Genomic DNA, 23412 nt, shown 5'->3' on the forward strand with positions numbered 1-23412 from the left:
TGTATGTAGGATCTGTACTCTGTACAGCAACATTCCTGTATGTAGGATCTGTACTCTGTACAGCAACATTCCTGTATGTAGGATCTGTACTCTGTACAGCAACATTCCTGTATGTAGGATCTGTACTCTGTACAGCAACATTCCTGTATGTAGGATCTGTACTCTGTACAGCAACATTCCTGTATGTAGGATCTGTACTCTGTACAGCAACATTCCTGTATGTAGGATCTGTACTCTGTACAGCAACATTCCTGTATGTAGGATCTGTACTCTGTACAGCAACATTCCTGTATGTAGGATCTGTACTCTGTACAGCAACATTCCTGTATGTAGGATCTGTACTCTGTACAGCAACATTCCTGTATGTAGGATCTATACAACAACATTCCTGTATGTAGGATCTGTACTCTGTACAGCAACATTCCTGTATGTAGGATCTGTACTCTGTACAGCAACATTCCTGTATGTAGGATCTATACAACAACATTCCTGTATGTAGGATCTGTACTCTGTACAGCAACATTCCTGTATGTAGGATCTATACAACAACATTCCTGTATGTAGGATCTGTACAGCAACATTCCTGTATGTAGGATCTATACAACAACATTCCTGTATGTAGGATCTGTACTCTGTACAGCAACATTCCTGTATGTAGGATCTATACAACAACATTCCTGTATGTAGGATCTGTACAGCAACATTCCTGTATGTAGGATCTGTACAGCAACATTCCTGTATGTAGGATCTATACAACAACATTCCTGTATGTAGGATCTGTACTCTGTACAGCAACATTCCTGTATGTAGGATCTATACAACAACATTCCTGTATGTAGGATCTGTACAGCAACATTCCTGTATGTAGGATCTATACAACAACATTCCTGTATGTAGGATCTGTACTCTGTACAGCAACATTCCTGTATGTAGGATCTGTACTCTGTACAGCAACATTCCTGTATGTAGGATCTGTACTCTGTACAGCAACATTCCTGTATGTAGGATCTGTACAGCAACATTCCTGTATGTAGGATCTGTACAGCAACATTCCTGTATGTAGGATCTATACAACAACATTCCTGTATGTAGGATCTGTACTCTGTACAGCAACATTCCTGTATGTAGGATCTGTACTCTGTACAGCAACATTCCTGTATGTAGGATCTGTACACTGTACAGCAACATTCCTGTATTGCTTTGCCTTCTCCAAACCTGTCAAGAGTTCTCTCACATGACTTGGGTTGGGTGGTGACGGTGCTACTGTTTTGGTAAAACCAAGGGACCCTTTGCAAATTCAAAACACCTTTGGAGATTCACTTGGCAGCAGAAAAGATCGTTTTACTCTTCCTTCCTCGCCGGCAAAGCTACTCTTCTAGAGGGGTTTGTTCTGTAAGTTTGAGCTCAATGGTTCTTCCTACTGTCCAGTCTCTGCTGCTGCTACTTTCTGCTTCCTGTTTGTAGTGGTCATCTCAGAACATCTAGAGCAGAATATAAATAGTTGTTTTCTGCTAATCATTCAGCACCTCGAGCTGGAGTAGCTGTTGCTTTGCAACATGTCACCATTCAAAAGATGATATGAATGTAACAATGGGATCACCTGTACCCTGGTGTTGACAAACAAAACTCAGCAGACATCAGATTACCATCCTTCATCTTGTTTGAATGACCAGTTCCTGTTTCTCCTCTAGTCGCCAGGGTTAGGATCAAATTCCAGATAATTCACTCAAGGACACATGAAATTCCAATACTTTTCAATGCGGAAAGTTTAGGATTTGGAAGTTGTTTTACTTTCTGAATCGACCGGAATGGAATTGGAATTGACCCCCAACCCCTGCTAGTCTCTCCCCTATTGCGCCGTCGTGCAATAGGAGGCTGGTTGATAGCTGTTCCTGCTAGTCTCTCCCCTATTGCGCCGTCGGAGGCTGGTTGATAGCTGTTCCTGCTAGTCTCTCCCCTATTGCGCCGTCGGAGGCTGGTTGATAGCTGTTCCTGCTAGTCTCTCCCCTATTGCGCCGTCGTGCAATAGGAGGCTGGTTGATAGCTGTTCCTGCTAGTCTCTCCCCTATTGCGCCGTCGTGCAATAGGAGGCTGGTTGATAGCTGTTCCTGCTAGTCTCTCCCCTATTGCGCCGTCGTGCAATAGGAGGCTGGTTGATAGCTGTTCCTGCTAGTCTCTCCCCTATTGCGCCGTCGGAGGCTGGTTGATAGCTGTTCCTGCGACGTCTCTCCCCTATTGCGCCGTCGGAGGCTGGTTGATAGCTGTTCCTGCGACGTCTCTCCCCTATTGCGCCGTCGGAGGCTGGTTGATAGCTGTTCCTGCTAGTCTCTCCCCTATTGCGCCGTCGGAGGCTGGTTGATAGCTGTTCCTGCGACGTCTCTGGCATCTGGTTAATCAAACTTTTAAAAAAATGTTTAAAAAACAACATGTCTTTAAAACAGTTGATTGTTCATTGTTCAACGCAACACAAATGAACAATCATCTATTCTGTAATAGTTCTGCGGTGGCTTCCGTTCCCTCAGTCGGTGTTCTGCTCGTAACGTCGTACCATGTGACTCTCTGTCCTTTTAGAAGATGTACGTGTCAGAGTCTCTGTCTTTAGTCTCCACGCCGGCTGGTACATCAGATGCTTGGCATTTTCTTTTTGAGTTTGTTGTTGTTGTATTCTACTACCTTTTCTTGTTGATATTGTTTACCTAGGTCCTGGTGTGTGTCTGTGTGTGTGTGTGTGTGTGTCCAAATCAAATGTTATTTGTCACATACACATGGTTAGCAGATGTTAATGCGAGTGTAGCGAAATGCTTGTGCTTCTAGTTCCGACAATGCAGTAATAACCAACAAGTAATCTAACTAACAATTCCAAAACTACTGTCTTATACACAGTGTAAGGGGATAAAGAATATGTACATAAAGATATATATATGAATGAGTGATGGTACAGAGCAGCATAGGCAAGATACAGTAGATGGTATAGAGTACAGTATATACATATGAGAGAAATAATGTAGGGTATGTAACATTATATTAGGTAGCATTGTTTAAAGTGGCTAGTGATACATGTATTACATAAGGATGCAGTAGATGATATAGAGTACAGTATATACGTATACATATGAGATGAATAATGTAGGGTATGTAACATTATATTAGGTAGCATTGTTTAAAGTGGCTAGTGATATATATATATATATATTTTTTTTTGTGTGTGTGCCCGTTTGCGTGTGTGTGTGTGCCCGTTTGCGTGTGTGTGTGTGTGTGATCTGCCCTGCATTATTTGTGTAGGTACCTGTTGCTATTTTTTTTAAATAATTTGTATGTTTAGTATTATATTGTAATGTGTTTTTCTCCCAGGACTGGAAAGTGTCAAGGTAAGGTTACTAAGAGAAGGGTGTGATGACCAAAGGGAATATTTTGCATACAAAGAACCTTTCTAAATTCCACTCTCTACATGGATGAGCACTCTGATTGGTGGTCACTATTGACATCCTGAATGGATGAGCACTCTGATTGGTGGTCACTATTGACATCCTGAATGGATGAGCACTCTGATTGGTGATCACTATTGACATCCTGAATAGATGAGCAATCTGATTGGTGATCACTATTGACATCCTGAATAGATGAGCAATCTGATTGGTGGTCACTATTGACATCCTGAATGGATGAGCACTCTGATTGGTGGTCACTATTGACATCCTGAATGGATGAGCACTCTGATTGGTGATCACTATTGACATCCTGAATGGATGAGCACTCTGATTGGTGGTCACTATTGACATCCTGAATGGATGAGCACTCTGATTGGTGATCACTATTGACATCCTGAATAGATGAGCAATCTGATTGGTGGTCACTATTGACATCTTCAATAAAGGTGGCTTTACACACTGAATAGAAAATGGAGGGACGTTACAGCTGGTAACCAGAACTCCTCTAAATGTATCATTTATTTTTTTCCTCTCTGATTTGAAGAATTAAATATTTGATCGATCAGCATTAATTAAATAAATCACCATGAGCTGGTTTTACCACAGTTGGAACTCACTGTATTCATATTTACTCAAATTCAACTTATCAGTTCAAAAACCATCATTTGATCTCAAATGTTTTTTATCGCTCACTATTGTCTCCAACTGTAAAAGTTGAGTATGAGATCTTTTGACACGTGGGCTTCAGGTGTCTTGTGGGTATCTCTCCCCTTGTATCCAGTGTGTAACTTGTCCCCCTACCTTCCTGTAGTCAGGAAGTGAGTCAGAGCAGCTGGCGTGGGCGAAGAGGGAGACTCCGCCCACAGGAACAGGAGAGACTGAGGAGACTCCGCCCACAGGAACAGAAGGACCCGGACCTGGCCATCGCCCTCAGCAAGGATAAAAACTAAAAACCCTATTAGACTCACGACAATAACCACAGTCCTGTTAGACACTCACAACGACACACACCTTCTGACCACAGTCCTGTTAGACAGTCACAACGACACACACATCCTGACCACAGTCCTGTTAGACACAACGACACACCTCCTGACCACAGTCCTGATACAAGCTGAATAAAACAATGCAACTGACTGATATCATGCAGTACAGCACAACAAACAGCTTCACCACGAGCAACAGTTCCTCAACAGCCCAACAGCTCAACAGCCCAACAACTACAACTTCACCCTGACAACAACTACAACTTCACCCTGACAACAGCCTCCCGCTGCAGCTCCGTGACGTTCTGACAACAGCCCCTCTAGACTGTGGCCCAATCATCCCCTAACCCCTGTGCCCAAATTTGCCCCTAAACTCTGCGCCCAAATCGGCCCCTAAACCCTGCGCCCAAATCGGCCCCTAAACCCTGCGCCCAAATCGGCCCCTAAACCCTACGCCCTATGCTAATCTGAGAGGATTTGACAGGTGTAAGTAATCTGGCAATAGCTCCAGCGTGCTCTCTGATAGGCTAGGTGGAAGTTTCACTATATTGCTTATACCAATCAAATCCTCTCCGATCTCTACAAGTGCATATGGTGTAGGGTTTAGGGGTCGATTTTTGGATTGGGCCTAGGACTTGAGGATGGGATGGCAGCCCCTCTACCGATCCAGCTCCGCTGAAGCCAGACTTTATCAACACTAACCTACCAAAGCCTCTCTTTTAACCTCTTTGTCATCGTCAGCCTCAGTGGTTAATTCCAGTTGGCTGCATCACAACTAAAATCAGCTTCTTTTTCTTTCTTTTTTAGCCCCGATTTTAGTCTGACTTGACTGACTGACAGCCTAAATCAAGAGTGACTTAACTCTGACTTGGCTAAGGTCAGGGGTCGTTCGGACTCTAGTAGACCCCGTAGTTCTTCTATGGGGGAGACTCTGGGTGCTTAACTTTGTTTTTGCTTCATCATTTGTTGTGAGGAAATAGCCAAGATTTTAACATTTTTATTTAATTTTCATTATTTATATAAGAGGAAAAAATCAATGCACTTGTGGTTTATGAAGTATCTGTATATGTACTATTATAACTGTTTAATATACCCTTAGAAACATTCATGCTAAAAGTCTGTTATAGCTTTTAAAAGAGCTGTTACTCTTTTTCTGTCAGTAAGTGTGCTTGTGTTCATGATTTCTTGTTTAAGATCTCCTTTTTCGTAAGGAAATGTTTAGATTATGGAAATACTGATATTCTTTGTTATTTTCTTGTCTCGGGGGTTCTGTACTTTTATTGCCTTCCACCCCAACAGAAGAATGACAAATTCAAAAACTCTCCTGCCTTAAAAGGATATGGGGGGGGTTGACCTTTCACCTCTCACTGTCAACATTTAGATTGTATTTTTGTTGTAATCTCTTAATGCTAAACTCTATAATGCATTCAGTGGGTTTATTTTGACGTGTTTCATCTGTTATTGATTTATTCAACTAGGGCATTAGAATTACGACATTTATTTTATATTTAATTCATTTTCAGGAGAAAACGTATTGTTACACTCACAAGCACCACACTCAATAATCACTCAGTTTGATCCTGGCCACTACCTGGCGCAAGGATGTGCTATCCTAATGCCTTGTAATACACTGATCATAGGGGTTGTTTGGCACATACAATGTGTGTTTATGACCTCCTATGGTTGTCTCAAATCACACCCCTATTCCCTATAGGGGGCCCCTGGTTAAAAGTAGTGCATTATATAGGGAATAGGGTGCCATTTGGGCTACAGACACAGTGTGTGTGTATGTATATTCTGGGAACTCTGTGCTGCAGCTCATTCTCCAGTGTTGACCTGAAGGAGTATTGTATTGGTCACACTGGGATGCATTAAGGACAATGTCCACAATGATGTCTGTCTTACTTATCCACAACCACAATGGCTCATTTCATGTGTAACAGTATATATGATTATAAATATTCCATCAAGGTTGAAATAATTGAAATCCTGTGTATATCTTTGAATATAAATAAACCCTCATGTAACATTCCAGGAAGTGGTTGGTGTCCTGTTTCAAAGAGAAACACTCTCTACCTCCTTTTCTCCTCTTTCTCCTCTCTCCTATCTCCTCTCCCTCTCTCCTCTTTTCTCCTCTTTTCTCCTCTTTCTCCTCTTTCTCCCTCTCCCTCTCTCCTTTCTCCTCTCTCCTCTCTCCCCCTCTCCTCTTTTCTCCTCTCTCCCTCTTTCCTCTCTCTCCCCCTCTCCTCTCTCCCCCTCTCCTCTTTTCTCCTCTTTCTTCTCTCTCTCCCTCTTTCCTCTCTCTCCCTCTCTCCTCTTTCCTCTTTTCTCCTCTCTCTCCCTCTTTCCTCTTTCTCCTCTCTATCCCTCTTTTCTCCTCTCCCCCTCTCCTCTTTTCTTCTCTTTCTCCTCTCTCTCCCTCTCTCCTTTCTCCTCTCTCCTCTTTTCTCCTCTCTCCCCCTCTCCTCTTTTCTCCTCTTTCCTCTTCTCTCCCCCTCTCCTCTTTTCTCCTCTCTCTTTCCTCTTCTCTCCACCTCTAGACCTTTCATCTCCATCTCTCTCCCTCTTTCCTCTTTCTCCTCTCTCTTTTCTCCTCTCTCCCCCTCTCTTTTCTCCTCTTTCTCCTCCCTCTCTCCTTTCTCCTCTTTTCTCCTCTCTCCCTCTTTTCTCCTCTTTCTCCTCCTCTCCCTCTTTTCTCCTCTCTCTCCCTCTTTTCTCCTCTCTCTCCCTCTCTCCTTTCTCCCTCTTTCCTCTTTTCTCCTCTTTCCCTGCCTTTCTTTCCTTCCTTTATTTCACTCTCTCTTCTCCCCTCTTCTCACTCTGTAGTAAAAATTACTTTCACAAGAACAGAAAAGTGAAAGGAGAATGTTAGATTTGCGTTTCACTACTCAATTAGTTATTTTTAGTCAGGCTTCTACTTGTTGTTGGCAGATTGAACTGAAATCTGTGATGAACCTTGTTCCTCTGCAAATGGACCAATAGTCAATGCAATGTGGCTGAGTGAGAGGTACCAAGTGCAGCTGCCTGCTCCTACCTGTCCTGCCCGTCTCCTTCAGCGACAGAGTAGTGTCACTTCTAATGGGAGGCGTGACCAGTTAGCAGCTCAGGTAATATGTTTTTGAAGGAGTGTGTATCATTTCGGGTGAATGTAAGGACCTCTGACGTCCGTGTGTTCCAAAGGGCACCCTATTCCATAAAATAACAAAAAGTAGTCCACTAAATAAAATAATGAAGATGGTGCTGTTTGGGACTGCTGTGTCCCCTGTTCCTTCCAGACATCTCCCCAGCCCAGTCAGCCTCTATGGACATATGTTTGTATTTATAGGCTGAACCCACACAAAAAAAATACTGGCCTTGTCAGAGTAACAGCTGGAAAACATTGTTTCAATTTAACCAAGTCTTTGAGGTTGAGAAGAGGTGTAAGAGTAGCAGTGTGTATTCTCTTATAGGCTAATGAACTGTGTGATAGATTGTATGTGTGATCTTAGGTCTGTCCTACTACATCCATCTACAGTGTAAATATAACGCCCGTATTCAGGGCTGGATGTGGTTTTACTAAACTAGTACAATGTCTGGACAACTTTTTCAAAACAAGGAAAATGTCTGCTGACTATCGGACTTAATTGCATCATTGCACACATCGTGATATCAATCAAGAATGAAATACAAATCAATAATATATTTCAATGTATTTTAATATTTACAATAAATACACAATTTACAGTATAAAATGAATACAGACTTCAGTCAAAAATAAGGATACACAAGACATCTAGCCCTGGTAGTGTACAATGAGTCTGGACCCATATTTTTGCACCCAAACCATACCACACAATTTCATCCAAAAGATTTCCATGAAAACAGAAGACAGTTGAGGGTAAGGTAAGCTACAGTATTTGGGCCATTCAAATCATTGAGGCAGTTTTCAATAACAAAACGTATTTCACTAATAGCAGACTATTGTAAACGTGTCTTATTTTGGTGCCCTTCTAGTTCTGCAGTGAACACTTTTACAGGTAGAATAATTGAAAGGCACTTTTGTGTTGAACACAGTTTTCCCAAGGAAATAGAAGGAGAAGTACAGGGCCAGCCTCACATACAACCAAACACCCTACCAAGCGTTTCTAAAGCTTTAAAATAACAATAACCAAGGTAGTACCAGCTACATTACTACAAAATAATCACACTAAACATGTATCCATTATACATATTTTTTTTTAAACAACAACGAAAGAACGTTGGTATGTAAAACATCTTAAATATAGAAAAAGACAGATAAACCAAATAGGCCTGAAGGTCACCCCTTAATAATAACCCACCATCAGTCCAAGTCCTGTACGTCACATTCACATGTGTCGCTTCATGTGAAGCGCAAGGTGGTCGGACCGGGAGAATGCGCGCTCGCACAGGTGGCACTGGAAAGGCCGGTGACCGGTGTGTTTGCGGAAATGCCGTGTCAGTTCGTCGGAGCGAGCGAATTTCCAGCCGCAACCGTCCCAACTGCAATGGTATGGCTTTTCACCTGCAGAGAGAAAGAAGAGAGAAACGTGAGCATAAGCTTCCGTTGGGATAACGTCAACAGTCAAGCAACTGTATGTATTCACCAAGAATACGGCTGTGTAATAGCATATATGCATAATGTTAGACGTAATGTTGCGTATTTCGTCAAAAAAAACTATAGGATATATATTCCTTACCAGTGTGCGTTCTGTGATGTGCCTTAAGATGTGAACTCTTGGTGTAAGTCTTTCCGCACCCAGCGAATGTGCAGGTGTGCGTAGCCGTGCGCTTCCGCGGCCAGGTGCGGCGACCTCTCTTGGGCTTGGTCTCCAGCAGTTCCAGCGGAGAGGCCGGGGGCGTCAGCAGTACCCTCTGTGTGTTCGGATGCATGCTCAGTCCCTCCTCGTACATGCCGAACTGGTGAGCGCCTTGGTATGTTCCAAGCTGCATCTGTGCGGCTGGAGGCGCTCCGGGGCGTTGGTGTGTGTACGTCGCCGAAGAGTGGTAGTTCTGTGGAAAGCTCATGGAGTGGCCCATCGGTACCTGCTGGCGGCACTCGGAGCTCCCCTGGTCGTTGGGGCTGAGCGGTGGCGTCATGTTGCTGGCTGCCCGCGGAGAGACGGCTACTCTCGGCTGCTCAAAGGACATCATACACGACACGTTTCCCTCTTGCTTGATTTTTGGACAACTCTGGGGGCCCATGCTCATAACGGGTCCATAACCGTCCATGGACGGCTCCACTTTGATGTTATCAATAATGTCCTGTCTAATGGGAAAAAGTGCAGAGTTGACATAAAACCGTCCTTGGACGCTATAGGTATTACGCATAGTATCGACTCCGTAGTCGTTCTCTCCCTCGGACCTGAGAAGCTCCGCCATCAGGCTGGTGCTGTAGGGGGGAGGCGGGGAGCTATGCTCGCTGGACGGGTAGGATGGCATAGGGCTCCCGGTGGTGAACAGGTTGCCTGGATAATCCACTGAGGGCATGTTATACAACGCTACACCTGCTCCCAGCGCAGCGGTAGGCATGCTGTCTGATCCAGTGGTGTTTGCCAGAATGAAATCCAAATCTAAGTAGCTACTCAGATCTTCGTCGTCTTTCCTTTCGATGTTCCGACAGTCCATGTTCTGTACCATATCAAGCATGGAGCAGTTGGAAGACATCGGTTTGTCCATGTCGCTTTTCCACCTCTGCAACAACCAATAGGAAAAAATACATTAGATATATGACACAATACACACAGAGGTGAATCTCCAAGCAGAAGGCGACACCGAAACACACACACATGATCATACAAGTTTGAGGTTTGTACTTACATTTTCTAAACTTTTGGTTTGGTTTGCGAATGTCGAGATGGGTGGCAAAATCACACCGGATAAAGCCATTTAAAAGATACAATAAATGCTTATTTGTTTCTTGTCAAAGTTGATTCAGTGAGTGAGTGCCTTTTTCAGCTCACCTTCCACCAGAAAAAGCGCGTTCTATCTAACTGTTCCAAAGTTGCGCTTGAAAGACACCAAGCAGTAGGTCGTCCAAGCTTATAAATATGGTAGCCGAGTAGCTGGACCAATTGTGCGCCAGCGAGGAAATGCGTTCAGGATGATGGTAAATTTAGCTCCGTTATATAAAGCTGTCCTCCGGTGAGCTCCGCTCTGTCTCTCTCTGTCTCTCTCCACTCCGCCGTTCAGCAGAGCCTATAAAGCATTGGGGAACCTCCCTCCACGCGGGCGATTCATAGACCAACCCACCTGGAGGCGGAGGGAGTGCAAGCGTGGCACGTACTTGTCAAAAACATACAATATGTCATCATTACACATACATAATGTGGCCAAAGGAATGAAGTTACATCTGAGAGAGATAAAACAGGACAAATGTTTCATTGACTTAGCCCATTTAATTTCTTACAGTTTAGTTGTACTTTGTCAGTAATTTAAATCTAAATTCAACTCACAATTTACACTGAACCTTGAATTACTATTAAACAAATATGTAAAATAGGGTTTGGGATAGCCTAGAGAAAAACATTCAGAACATGTATGTAACGATGCTGAATGAGATATCTCATTACATGTTAAAAATGTTTACATCTAATTTATTTATTGTAGGCCTATGCTCAGTCAATGTGAGTTAATTTAATTTAAACCTGTTTAACCCTTATGGTTAGTTCTAGAAGACTAATGTCCCCTCTCAGCATGCATGTCTAAATGCAACTATATCAGGCGCTTGGAAACTGTTTTCACAGTTGTTTTCACAGATGTTTTTCACAGATGTTTTCACAGATGTTTTCACAGATGTTTTCACAGATGTTTTCACAGGTGTTTTCACAGATTGGAACTGCTTTTAGACACGTGATGTTAACATGATCTAACTCCCCTATGAGCGATCCTATTCAGGTTTAAATAAACAGCGGTTTGAATCAGTGGTCAGAATGTTGACGGGGTTGATGACGCTTGCCCTACCCTACCCTACCCTACCCTACTTCACCCTACTTTACACACCACCCCACCCTACTTTACCAAACCCTACCCAACCCTACTTAACCCTACCCTACCTTACCTTACCTTACCCTAACTTACCCTACCCTACCCTACTTTACCAAACCCTACCCAACCCTACCCTACCCTACCTTACCCTACCCCACCTTACCTGACCCTTACCCTACCCCACCTTACCTTACCCTACCCTCTCTTACCCTACCCTTCATTACCTTACCTGACCCTACCTTACCCTACCTTACCTTACCCTACCCTGCCTTACCCTACCCTACCCTACCTTACCTTACCCTACCTTGCCTTTTTCTACCTTACCCTACCCTACCGTACCCTACCCTATCTTACCCTTCCCTACCCTACCTTACCTTACCCTACCTTACCTTACCTACCTTACCTTACCTTACCCAACCCTACCCTACCCTACCCTACCCTACCTTACCCTACCTTACCCTGCCTTACCTTACCATACCTAACCTTACCCTATCCCACCTTACCTTACCCTACCCTACCTTACCCTACCCTACCCTACCTTACCTTACCTTACCTTACCTTACCTTACCCTACCCTACCTTACCCTACCTTACCTTACCTTACCCTACCTTACCTTACCTTACCCTACCCTACCCTACCTTACCCTACCTTACCTTACCCTACCTTACCCTACCCTACCTTACCTTACCCTACCCTACCCTACTTCACCCTACTTTACACCACCCCACCCTACTTTACCAAACCCTACCCAACCCTACTTAACCCTACCCTACCTTACCTTACCTTACCTTACACTACCTTACCCTACCCTGCCCTACTTTACCAAACCCTACCCAACCCTACCCTACCCTACCTTACCCTACCCCACCTTACCTGACCTTACCCTACCCCACCTTACCTTACCCTACCCTCTCTTACCCTACCCTTCATTACCTTACCTGACCCTACCTTACCCTACCTTACCTTACCCTACCCTGCCTTACCCTACCCTACCCTACCCTACCTTACCTTACCCTACCTTGCCTTTTCTACCTTACCCTACCCTACCGTACCCTACCCTATCTTACCCTTCCCTACCCTACCTTACCTTACCTTACCCTACCTTACCTTACCTTACCTTACCTTACCCAACCCTACCCTACCCTACCTTACCCTACCTTACCCTGCCTTACCTTACCTTACCATACCTAACCTTACCCTATCCCACCTTACCTTACCCTAACCCTACTTTACCTTACCCTACCTTACCCTACCCTGCCTTACCTTACCCTACCCTACCTTACCCTACCTTACTCTACCTTACCCTACCCTACCTTACCATACCCTACCCTACATTACCCTACCTTACCTTACCTTACCCTACCCTACCTTACCTTACCCTACCTTACCTTACCTTACCTTACCCTACCTTACCTTACCTTACCTTACCCTACCTTACCTTACCCTAACCTACCTTACCTTACCTTACCTTACCTTACCCTACCCTACCTTACCCTACCCTACCCTACCTACCTTACCTTACCTTACCTTACCTTACCTTACCTTACCCTACCCTACCTTACCTTACCTTACCCTACCTTACCTTACCTTACCCTACCCTACCCTACCCTACCTTACCCTACCTTACCTTACCTTACCCTACCCTACCCTACCTTACCTTACCTTACCCTACCTTACCTTACCCTACCCTACCTTACCTTACCTTACCCTACCCTACCTTACCCTACCCTACCTTACCCTGCCTTACCTTACCTTACCATACCTAACCTTACCCTATCCCACCTTACCTTACCCTACCCTACTTTACCTTACCCTACCTTACCCTACCCTGCCTTACCTTACCCTACCCTACCTTACCCTACCTTACTCTACCTTACCCTACCCTACCTTACCATACCCTACCCTACATTACCCTACCTTACCTTACCCTACCCTACCCTACCTTACCTTACCCTACCTTACCTTACCTTACCTTACCCTACCTTACCTTACCTTACCTTACCTTACCTTACCCTACCTTACCTTACCTTACCCTAACCTACCCTACCCTACCTTACCCTACCTTACCTTACTTACCTTACCTACCTACCCTACCTTACCCTACCTACCCTACCCTACCTTACCTTACCTTACCTTACCTTACCTTACCTTACCCTACCCTACCTTACCCTACCTTACCTTACCTTACCCTACCCTACCCTACCTTACCCTACCTTACCTTACCCTACCTTACCCTACCCTACCTTACCTTACCCTACCTTACCTTACCCTACCCTACCATACCTTACCTTACCCTACCCTACCCTACCCTACCCTACCCTACCCTACCTACCCTACCCTACCCTACCTTAACCTACCCTACCTTACCTTACCTTACCTTACCTTACCTTACCTACCTACCTTACCCTACCCTACCTACCCTACCTTACCTTACCTTACCTTACCTTACCCTACCTTATACCTTACCCTACCCTACCTTACCATTACCCTACCTTAAACAGTACCCTACCTTACCTTACCTTACCCTACCTTACCTACCCTACCTTACCCTACCCTAACCTCCTACCTTAACCCTACCTTACCTTACCCTACCTTACCTTACCTTACCCTACCTTACTACCCTACCTTACCCTACCCTACCTTACCTTACCCGACCTTACCTTACCCTAGCCTACCTTACCTTACCCTACCCCCCACCTTACCATACCTTACCTTACCCTACCCCTACCTACCTTACCTTACCTTACCCTACCCTACCTTACCTAACCCTACATTACCTTACCCGACCTACCTTACCTTACCCTACTTACCCTTACCTTACCTTACCTTACCTTACCTTACCTTACCTTACCTACCATTACCTTACCCTTACCTACCTACCTTACCTTACCTTACCTTACCCTACCTTACCTTACTTACCTTATACCCATCCTACCCTATACCTTACCTTAACCTGACCCGACCTTAACCTTACCCTTACCCTACCATTACCTTAACCTTACCCTTACCTATACCTTACCCTACCTTACCCTACCCATTACCTTACCTTAAACCATACCCTTAACCTAACCTTACCCTAACCTTACCTTACCTTACCTACCTTAACTTACCCGTACCTTACCCTCTACCTTAACTGCCTTAACCCTACCTTACCTTACCTAACCTTACCCTAACCCTACCTACCTTAACCCTTACCGTTACCTACCTTACCTTAACTCTACCTTACCCTACCGTTACCCTACCTTACCTACTTACCCTACCTTACCTTACCCACTACCTTACCTACCCTACCTTACCTTACCTACCCTAACCTTAACCTTACCTTAACCCTACATTACCGTACCTTACCTTAGCCTTACCCGACCTTACCTTACCCTTACTTACCCTACCTACCTTACTTACCCTACATCCTTACCTTACCCTTACCTTACCCTACCTTCACCCTACCTTACCTTACCTTAAACCCTACCTTACCCTACCTTACATTAATACCTTACCTTAACCTTACCTTACCTCTTCCTACCTTACCTTACCTTACCATTACCTTACCTTAACCCTACCCTTACCTTACCATTACCTACCTTACCTTACCCTACCTTACCTTACCCTACCTTACCCTACCTACCTTACCTACCCTACCTTACCTTACCCTACCTTACCCTTAACCTTACCCTACCTACCTTACCTTACCTTACCCTACTTACCTTACCTTACCTTACCTACCTTACCCTACCTTTACCTACTTACCTTACCTTACTACCACCTTACCTTACCCTACCCTACTTACCTTACCCTTACCTTACCTTACTTACCCTACCTTACCCTTACCTTACCTTACCTTACCCTACCTTAACTTAACCTACCTACCCTTACCCTACCTAACCCTTACCTTACCTTACCTTACCCTACCTACCCTACCTTACCTACCTTACCCTACCTTAACCTTACCTTACCCTTACCTACCTTACCTTACCTAACCTTACCTTACCCCCTACCTTACCTTACCTTACCCTACCTTACCTTACCCTACCTACCCTACCTTACCTACCTTACCCCTACCTTACCCTACTTACCCTACCTTACCTTACCTTACCCTACCTACCTTACCTACCCTTACCTTACCCTTACCTTACCGTACCTTACCTTACCCTACCTTACCTTACCCCTTACCTTACCTTACCCTACCTTACCCCTACCTTACCTTACCTTACCCTACCTTACCTTACCCTACTTACCTACCTACCCACTTACCTTACCTTACCCTACCTTACCTTACCTACCTACCTTACCTTACCCTTACCCTACCTTACCTTACCTTACCCTTACCTTACCTTAACCTACCTTACCCTACCTTACCCTACCTTACCTTACCTTACCCCTACCTTACCTTACCCTACCTTACCCTACCTTACCTTACCTTACCCTACCTTACCTTACCCTACCTTACCCTACCTACCTTACCTTACCCTTACCCTACCTTACCTTACCCTACCTTACCTTACTCCTTACCCTACCTTACCTTACCTTACCCTACCTTACCTTACCCTACCTTACCTTACCTTACCCTACCTACCTTACCTTACCCTTAACCTACCTTACCTTACCTTACCCTACCCTTACCTTACCTTACCCTACCTTACCTTACCCTACCTTACCCTACCTTACCTTACCTTACCTTACCTTACCTTACCTTACCCTACCTTACCTTACCCTACCTTACCCTACCTTACCTTACCTTACCTTACCTTACCTTACCCTACCTTACCTTACCTTACCTTACCCTACCTTACCTTACCTTACCTTACCCTACCTTACCCTACCTTACCTTACCCTACCTTACCTTACCTTACCTTACCTTACCTTACCCTACCCTACCTTACCTTACCCTACCTTACCTTACCCTACCTTACCCTACCTTACCTTACCTTACCCTACCTTACCTTACCTTACCTTACCTTACCTTACCCTACCTTACCTTACCCTACCTTACCTTACCTTACCCTACCTTACCTTACCTTACCTTACCTTACCTTACCTTACCCTACCTTACCTTACCTTACCTTACCCTACCTTACCCTACCTTACCTTACCTTACCTTACCCTACCTTACCTTACCTTACCTTACCTTACCTTACCTTACCCTACCTTACCTTACCTTACCTTACCCTACCTTACCTTACCTTACCTTACCTTACCCTTACCTTACCTTACCTACCTTACCTTACCTTACCTTACCCTACCTTAGCCTACCTTACCTTACCGTACCCCTACCTTACCCTACCTTACCTTACCTACCTTAACCCTACCTTACCCTACCTTACCTTACCTACCTACCTTACCTTACCCTACCTTACCTTACCTACCTTACCCTTACCTTACCTTACCTTACCTTACCTACCTTACCCTACCTTACCTTACCCTACCTACCTACCCTTACCTTACCTTACCTTACCTACCTTACCCTACCTTACCCTACCTTACCTTACCTTACCTTACCTTACCTTACCCTACCTTACCCTACCTTACCTTACCCTACCTTACCTTACCTTACCTTACCTTACCTTACCTTACCCTACCTACCTACCTTACCTTACCCTACCTTACCCTACCTTACCTACCCTACCTTACCTTACCTTACCTTACCCTACCTTACCTTACCTTACCCTACCTTACCTTACCTACCTTACCTTACCTTACCTTACCTTACCCTACCTTACCCTACCTTACCTTACCCTACCTTTACCTTACCTTACCTTACCTTACCTTACCCTACCTTACCTTACCTTACCCTACCTACCCTACCTACCTTACCCTACCTTACCTTACCCTACCTTACCCTACCTTACCTTACCTTACCTTACCCTACCTTACCTTACCTTACCTTACCTTACCTTACCTTACCTTACCCTACCTTACCTTACCTTACCTTACCCTACCTTACCTTACCCTACCTTACCCTACCTTACCCTACCTTACCTTACCCTACCTTACCTTACCTTACCTTACCTTACCTTACCTTACCCTACCTTACCTTACCCTACCTTACCTTACCCTACCTTACCTTACCTTACCCTACCTTACCCTACCTTACCCTACCTTACCTTACCCTACCCTACCTTACCTTACCTTACCTTACCTTACCTTACCCTACCTTACCTTACCTTACCTTACCCTACCTTACCTTACCCTACCTTACCCTACCTTACCCTACCTTACCTTACCTTACCTTACCCTACCTTACCTTACCCTACCTTACCTTACCCTACCTTACCTTACCTTACCCTACCTTACCCTACCTTACCCTACCTTACCTTACCCTACCCTACCTTACCTTACCTTACCTTACCTTACCTTACCCTACCTTACCCTACCTTACCCTACCTTACCCTACCTTACATTACAAGGTAAGTTGTTTTGTTTCCCTGTGTTTTGTAACCAGAAGCCTAACACCAATAATAAACAAATATTTGCCTATTCTGCTTTTAAGAGCAATAGACTAGTCCAATGAGTCGTCCTATTGCAACGGCCATACTTATCAGTCATTCTTACCTCAGATGGCTTGCTATTGTGACACACACGCTCCATGTTATTGTAGAAAATAAAATGCAGAATCTAAATGAGTATCTAGCTCATGTTATTACCGCGTGAAGGACATGATTACATAATCATAAACTTATCTCAGAAAAAGTTAGGCCCAATTGAAACCTAGACTATGCATTGATTGTACATGTTTGGGCTTACTGTCATTGCAATCTCTAATTAATTTGTAATAATAATAATACACTTTGTAATAATATTGTTATTACAATGTTACTACACAGGCATAAGAGCAACATAAAGTAAAGCTTTGATGTTACCAGTTCCCTAAGCTGATAGGCTTGCCATCTGGGATTGAACTCATTCTACCCCAAAAAAATCCATTGATAACATTTACATTATAGAATTAATTCAAGCATTATAATGTAGAAAAAGCTGCTCAGGTATTATACAATCTCTCTGAACAGCTTTACTGCTTGCCAAGGAGGTCAAAGGGAACCTTTCTTTTGCTTGAGTCTGTGGTTCTGTTCTGTGGAACATGTGTCATCCAACAGACTTCCAGTAGTCCTGGAAAGGAAGGGGAAGTGTGAGCATGTATGTGACCACCTGACCCGTGACCCTAACTCTCACACCACCACTTCTTCCCGACCAACCACCAATGAGAGTGTTCTGCTTTCGGACCACCTTCTCTCAGAGTGTGAATCAGACATCTCTCAGTTCGAAATTCCACCCTACTCCCTACGTAGTGCACTACTTGTGACCAGAGCGGTATGGGCTCTTTTCAACAGTAATGGAATAGAGAGTAGGGTACCATTTGGGATGAGGTATAATTCACAAGGGATGAGGTATAATTCATTAATAAAGGGATGAGGTATAATTCATTAGTAAAGGGATGAAGTATAGTTCATTTTTATAGTACAGTTCATTTTTTTTTTTTTTTTTACCTTTATTTAACCAGGCAAGTCAGTTAAGAACACATTCTTATTTTCAATGATGGCCTGGGAACAGTGGGTTAACTGCCTGTTCAGGGGCAGAACGACAGATTTGTACCTTGTCATTAATAAATGGATGAGGTATAATTCATTAATAAAGGGATGAGGTATAATTCATTAGTAAAGGGATGAAGTATAGTTCATTAATAAATGGATGAGGTATAATTCATTAATAAAGGGATGAGGTAGAATTCATTAATAAAGGGATGAGGTATAATTAATAAATAAAGGGATGAGGTATAATAAATAAATAAAGGGATGAAGTATAATTCATTAATAAAGGGATGAGTTATAATTCATTAATAAAGGGATGAGGTATAATTCATTAGTAAATGGATGAGGTATAATTCATTAATAAATGGATGAGGTATAATTCATTAATAAAGGGATGGTGTATAATTCATGAATAAAGAGAGGAGATATAATTCATTAGTAAATGGATGAGGAATAATTCATTAATAAATGTATGAGGTATAATTCATTAATAAATGGATGAGGTATAATTCATTAATAAAGGGATGAGGTATAATTCATGCTACTAGATCAAATGAGTTGAGGATGTGGATGAGGTGGGGATTCACATAGACAATTAAAAAGCCACTAGAGTGAATCGAGTTTGATTGGCTTGACTCTGTAGACGTTATTAAGCTTTAAAACCTACTCTGAGCACACGTCTGCAGAAAATGAACCAAATTGGACATGATGTTTTGAGTGACAGTGACATTGTTGATGAGTAAGAATGCCACAGAATGAGCAACGCCCAAAAAGCAAGTTTTTCTTGAATTAAAGATTTACACAATAGTGTGACTATTGGGCAATGCACACAAAAAAAAAACAATTTCACAACTATGTACTAGAATGATGAAATACATAGGTCTGACATACTAGTTCACACCCTACACTTTTCAATTAGTTATTTTCACCTCTACACACAGGGGAGGAACCTGACAGACCAGACTACTGTAATTCTTTACATTTGGTTGTTATTCGTAAAAAAATAAAAATAAATCACCTGCCCATTGGAGCAACCACAGAGCATGCTCAACTAGCATGACTTGTCAGGTCTCTTGCCCTGGGAAATAGGGCAACCCTTAATGTCAAAGTCATTGTAACTCATTCCTTATCTGTGTAGTAAATTGATAGCATGTCTGTCATTTTTATCATATTGAAGAGGGTTAAATCTTCAGGCCGATGATTGACACATTCCTCATTTTGTCTACCTGCTACTTCCAGCCAGCTGTGTGTGAAAAATGAGCGTCTTTTAATATTTTAAGTAGAAGTTGTGCACAAATAAACTTATATTTAAACAAAGTGCCCTATAATATATAATATATATAATATAATATAATATAGACATCATGGAATATTTTATAAATCATTCTTTTGTTTATATGAATTGATAGTGAATGTTATCAGATCTTTAATCAAAACGTAATATTAGATAAAGGGAACCTGAGTGAACAAGTAACACAACCATTAAACACCTATTTCATGTACTCCCTTAACAAAGTTATGGACCCAATGCCCTTGTGTGAAAAAGGAATGGCTCCCTTATACTCAATAACTTTAGCTGCACTGACTACAACCAAATGCTTCCTGTAGTTGTTGATCAGTCTCTCACATCACTGTGGAGGAATTTACTGTAGCTGCACTGACTACAACCAACCACTTCCTGTAGTTGTTGAACAGTCTCTCACATCACTGTGGAGGAATTTACTGTAGCTGCACTGACTACAACCAACCACTTCCTGTAGTTGTTGAACAGTCTCTCACATCACTGTGGAGGAATTTACTGTAGCTGCACTGACTACAACCAACCACTTCCTGTAGTTGTTGAACAGTCTCTCACACCACTGTGGAGGAATTTTGGTCCACTCTTCCATGCAGAACTGCTTTAACTGAACAACATTTGTGGGTTTTCAAGCATGAACTGCTCGTTTCAAGTCCTGCCACAACATCTCAATTGGGATTAGATCTGGACTTTGACTAGGCCATTCCAAAACTTCAAATATGTTTATTTTTAGTCATTTTCATGTAGACTTGATTGTGTGTTTTGGATCATTGTCTTGCTGCGTAATTCAGCTACACTTCAGCTTCAGCTCACAGACGGATGGCCTGACATTCTCCTGCAGAATTCATGGTTCCTTCAACTAAGGCAAGTCGTTCAGGTCCTGAGGCAGCAAAGCATCCCCCAAACCATCATACTACCACCACCATGCTTGACGGTTGGTATGAGGTTTTTACTGTGGAATGCAGTGTTTAGTTTTTCCAGGCATAATGGGGCCCTGTCATGTCGTTTTTGTGTTATTTGTAAACTCAGGTTCCCTAATGATCTAATATTAGGTTTTGGTTGAAGATCTGATAAAATTCAGTATAAAAAAATATGCTAAAATAAAGAAAATCTGAAAGGGAGCAAATACTTTGTCATTGTACAGAATGTATTTCCCTTTGAGCATGGTGAAGTTTGGATGGTGTATCAATACACCCAGTCACTACAAAGATAACAGGCGTCCTTCCTAACTCAGTTGACGGTCAGGAAGGAAACTGCTCAGGGATTTCACCATGAGACCAATGGTGACTTTAAAACAGAGTTTAATGGCTGTGATCGGAGAAAACTGAGAATGGATCAATAACATTGTAGTTACTCCGCAATACTAACCTAAATGGCAGAGTGAAAAGAAGGAAGCCTGTACAGAATAAAAATATGACAAAATATGCATCCTGTAAAAGGCACTAAAGTATGAATTGCAAGACTTTAAATGGTTGTCTAGCAATGATCAATAATCAACTTGACAGAGCTTGACAATGATCAATAATCAACTTGACAGAGCTTGAATCATGTTTTTAAGAGTAATGGACAAATATTGTACAATCCAGGTATGGAAAGCTTTTAGAGACTTACAGCTGTAATCGCTGCTAAAGGTCCTTCAACAAAGTATTGACTGAAGGGTGTGAATACTTATATATATAAATGAGATTTTTCTGTGTTTCATTTGCAATAAATTAGCAAACATATCAAAAATATATATTTTCAGTTTGTCATTATGGGGTATTGTGTGTAGATGGATGAGAAAAAACACATTGACAGTAACACAATAAAATGTGGAATTAAGTCAAGGGGTATGAATATTTTGTGAAGGCGCTATAATCCCAACATTTTGACCATCTTTATAAAGCCCTAGTCATTTTGTTGACTTGACAAAAGTCATTTCTGAAGATGATTATTTATTTCATGTGATTAAGTGATTCATTTCCGTCTGTCCTTCATTTTAAGGTGAACCCTGTTACGTGAGCTGAACTCTCATTTTATATGGTGAAACAATGCCTTTAGAATGTGTTTTTCTTAAAAGAAACACTGAACATCTAATAGTTCAATTATAGTGTAAAGCAGGTGAGCTGGTTCTACTATTTTGGGCCATGTTCTAGTGTTTTGGGCCCTGTTCTACTATTTTGGGCCATGTTCTAGTGTTTTGGGCCCTGTTCTACTATTTTGGGCCATGTTCTAGTGTTTTGGGCCCTGTTCTAGTGTTTTGGGCCATGTTCTAGTGTTTTGGGCCCTGTTCTAGTGTTTTGGGCCATGTTCTAGTGTTTTGGGCCCTGTTCTAGTGTTTTGGGCCATGTTCTAGTGTTTTGGGCCATGTTCTAGTGTTTTGGGCCCTGTTCTAGTGTTTTGGGCCATGTTCTAGTGTTTTGGGCCCTGTTCTAGTGTTTTGGGCCCTGTTCTAGTGTTTTGGGCTATGTTCTAGTGTTTTGGGCCATGTTCTAGTGTTTTGGGCCATGTTCTAGTGTTTTGGGTCCTGCTCTAGTGTTTTGGGCCCTGTTATACTATTTTGGGCCATGTTCTAGTGTTTTGGGCCATTTTCTAGAGTTTTGGGCCATGTTCTAGTGTTTTGGGCCCTGTTCTTGAGTGCTTGTAGTGGGAGAGAGCGGGAGAGCTTTAGATGGATGTCGGGTGCTTGTAGTGGGAGAGAGCGGGAGAGCTTTAGATGGGTGTCGGGTGCTTGTAGTGGGAGAGAGCTGGAGAGCTTTAGATGGATGTCGGGTGCTTGTAGTGGAGAGAGCGGGAGAGCTTTAGACGGGTGTCGGGTGCTTGTAGTGGGAGAGAGCGGGAGAGCTTTAGATGGGTGTCGGGTGCTTGTAGTGGAAGAGAGCGGGAGAGCTTTGGCGCTATGGACTGGTGCTTGTACTGAGAGTGATGGAGAGCAGAAGAGCTTTGGCTGCGTGTCTAGTACTTGCATAGAAAGTGGGTGAGCTTTGAAACTACTAACTGGTAGGTTAGGTTAATGGTGCCTGTATTGGGAGAGCTGGAGAGTGGGAGGACGAGGGAGAGCTGCACATACCAGGCAGGAAGTCGTTCTAGAGAGTGAGGAAGATAAGGAGAAATAGTGTGTGTGAGAGAGAGTGAAACAGAGTTGGGTTCTGCTTTTTTCCCCTGCTCGCACACATGTCCAGATTGAAACAAAATCACAGAATGATGGTACTGAG

At 43.1% G+C, this 23412-nt stretch overlaps 2 protein-coding genes across 6 annotated transcripts in view; one reads left to right on the forward strand and one right to left on the reverse strand.

Annotated features, from left to right (window-relative positions):
- The window catches only part of LOC109874571 (epidermal growth factor receptor substrate 15-like 1), a 72967-nt gene extending 66519 nt beyond the window's left edge, over positions 1 to 6448 (forward strand). For 2 of the 4 annotated variants that reach the window (XM_031810310.1, XM_031810309.1), the window contains 2 exons: positions 3352 to 3368; positions 4240 to 6448. In XM_031810310.1, coding sequence (XP_031666170.1) covers positions 3352 to 3368; positions 4240 to 4371 — 149 coding nt within the window. In that variant the 3' untranslated portion in view covers positions 4372 to 6448. The remainder of the gene's footprint in view (positions 1 to 3351; positions 3369 to 4239) is intronic. The other 2 variants (XM_031810312.1, XM_031810311.1) reach the window with 1 other exon arrangement.
- Positions 6449 to 8091: 1643 nt separating this feature from the next.
- On the reverse strand, positions 8092 to 10616 carry LOC109875068 (Krueppel-like factor 2). Of its 2 annotated transcripts, none has more exons than XM_031810313.1 (3): positions 10375 to 10590; positions 9112 to 10105; positions 8092 to 8936 (listed from the first exon to the last, which is right to left on the reverse strand). In XM_031810313.1, the coding sequence occupies exons 2-3, from the start codon at positions 10088 to 10090 to the stop codon at positions 8761 to 8763; spliced, it is 1155 nt and encodes a 384-aa protein (XP_031666173.1). In that variant the 5' UTR covers positions 10091 to 10105; positions 10375 to 10590; the 3' UTR covers positions 8092 to 8760. The 2 variants fall into 2 exon arrangements, with proteins under 2 accessions (XP_031666173.1, XP_020322812.1); XM_020467223.2 differs by having other exon boundaries at positions 8093 to 8936; positions 10232 to 10616.
- Positions 10617 to 23412: the final 12796 nt, after the last annotated feature.

This window comes from Oncorhynchus kisutch, linkage group LG30 (assembly GCF_002021735.2).
Source record: "Oncorhynchus kisutch isolate 150728-3 linkage group LG30, Okis_V2, whole genome shotgun sequence".
Classification (NCBI taxonomy): Eukaryota; Metazoa; Chordata; class Actinopteri; order Salmoniformes; family Salmonidae; genus Oncorhynchus; species Oncorhynchus kisutch.

Excerpts from the sequence above, each read along its gene's own strand:
- LOC109875068 (XM_020467223.2), bottom strand. The coding sequence starts at position 10,300 with ATGGCTTTATCCGGTGTGATTTTGCCACCCATCTCGACATTCGCAAAC. Across the intron at positions 10,106-10,231 it reads AAACCAAAAGTTTAGAAAAT|AGGTGGAAAAGCGACATGGA; the intron begins GTAAGTACAAAC and ends TGGTTGTTGCAG. Across the intron at positions 8,937-9,111 it reads ACATCACAGAACGCACACTG|GTGAAAAGCCATACCATTGC; the intron begins GTAAGGAATATA and ends TTCTCTCTGCAG.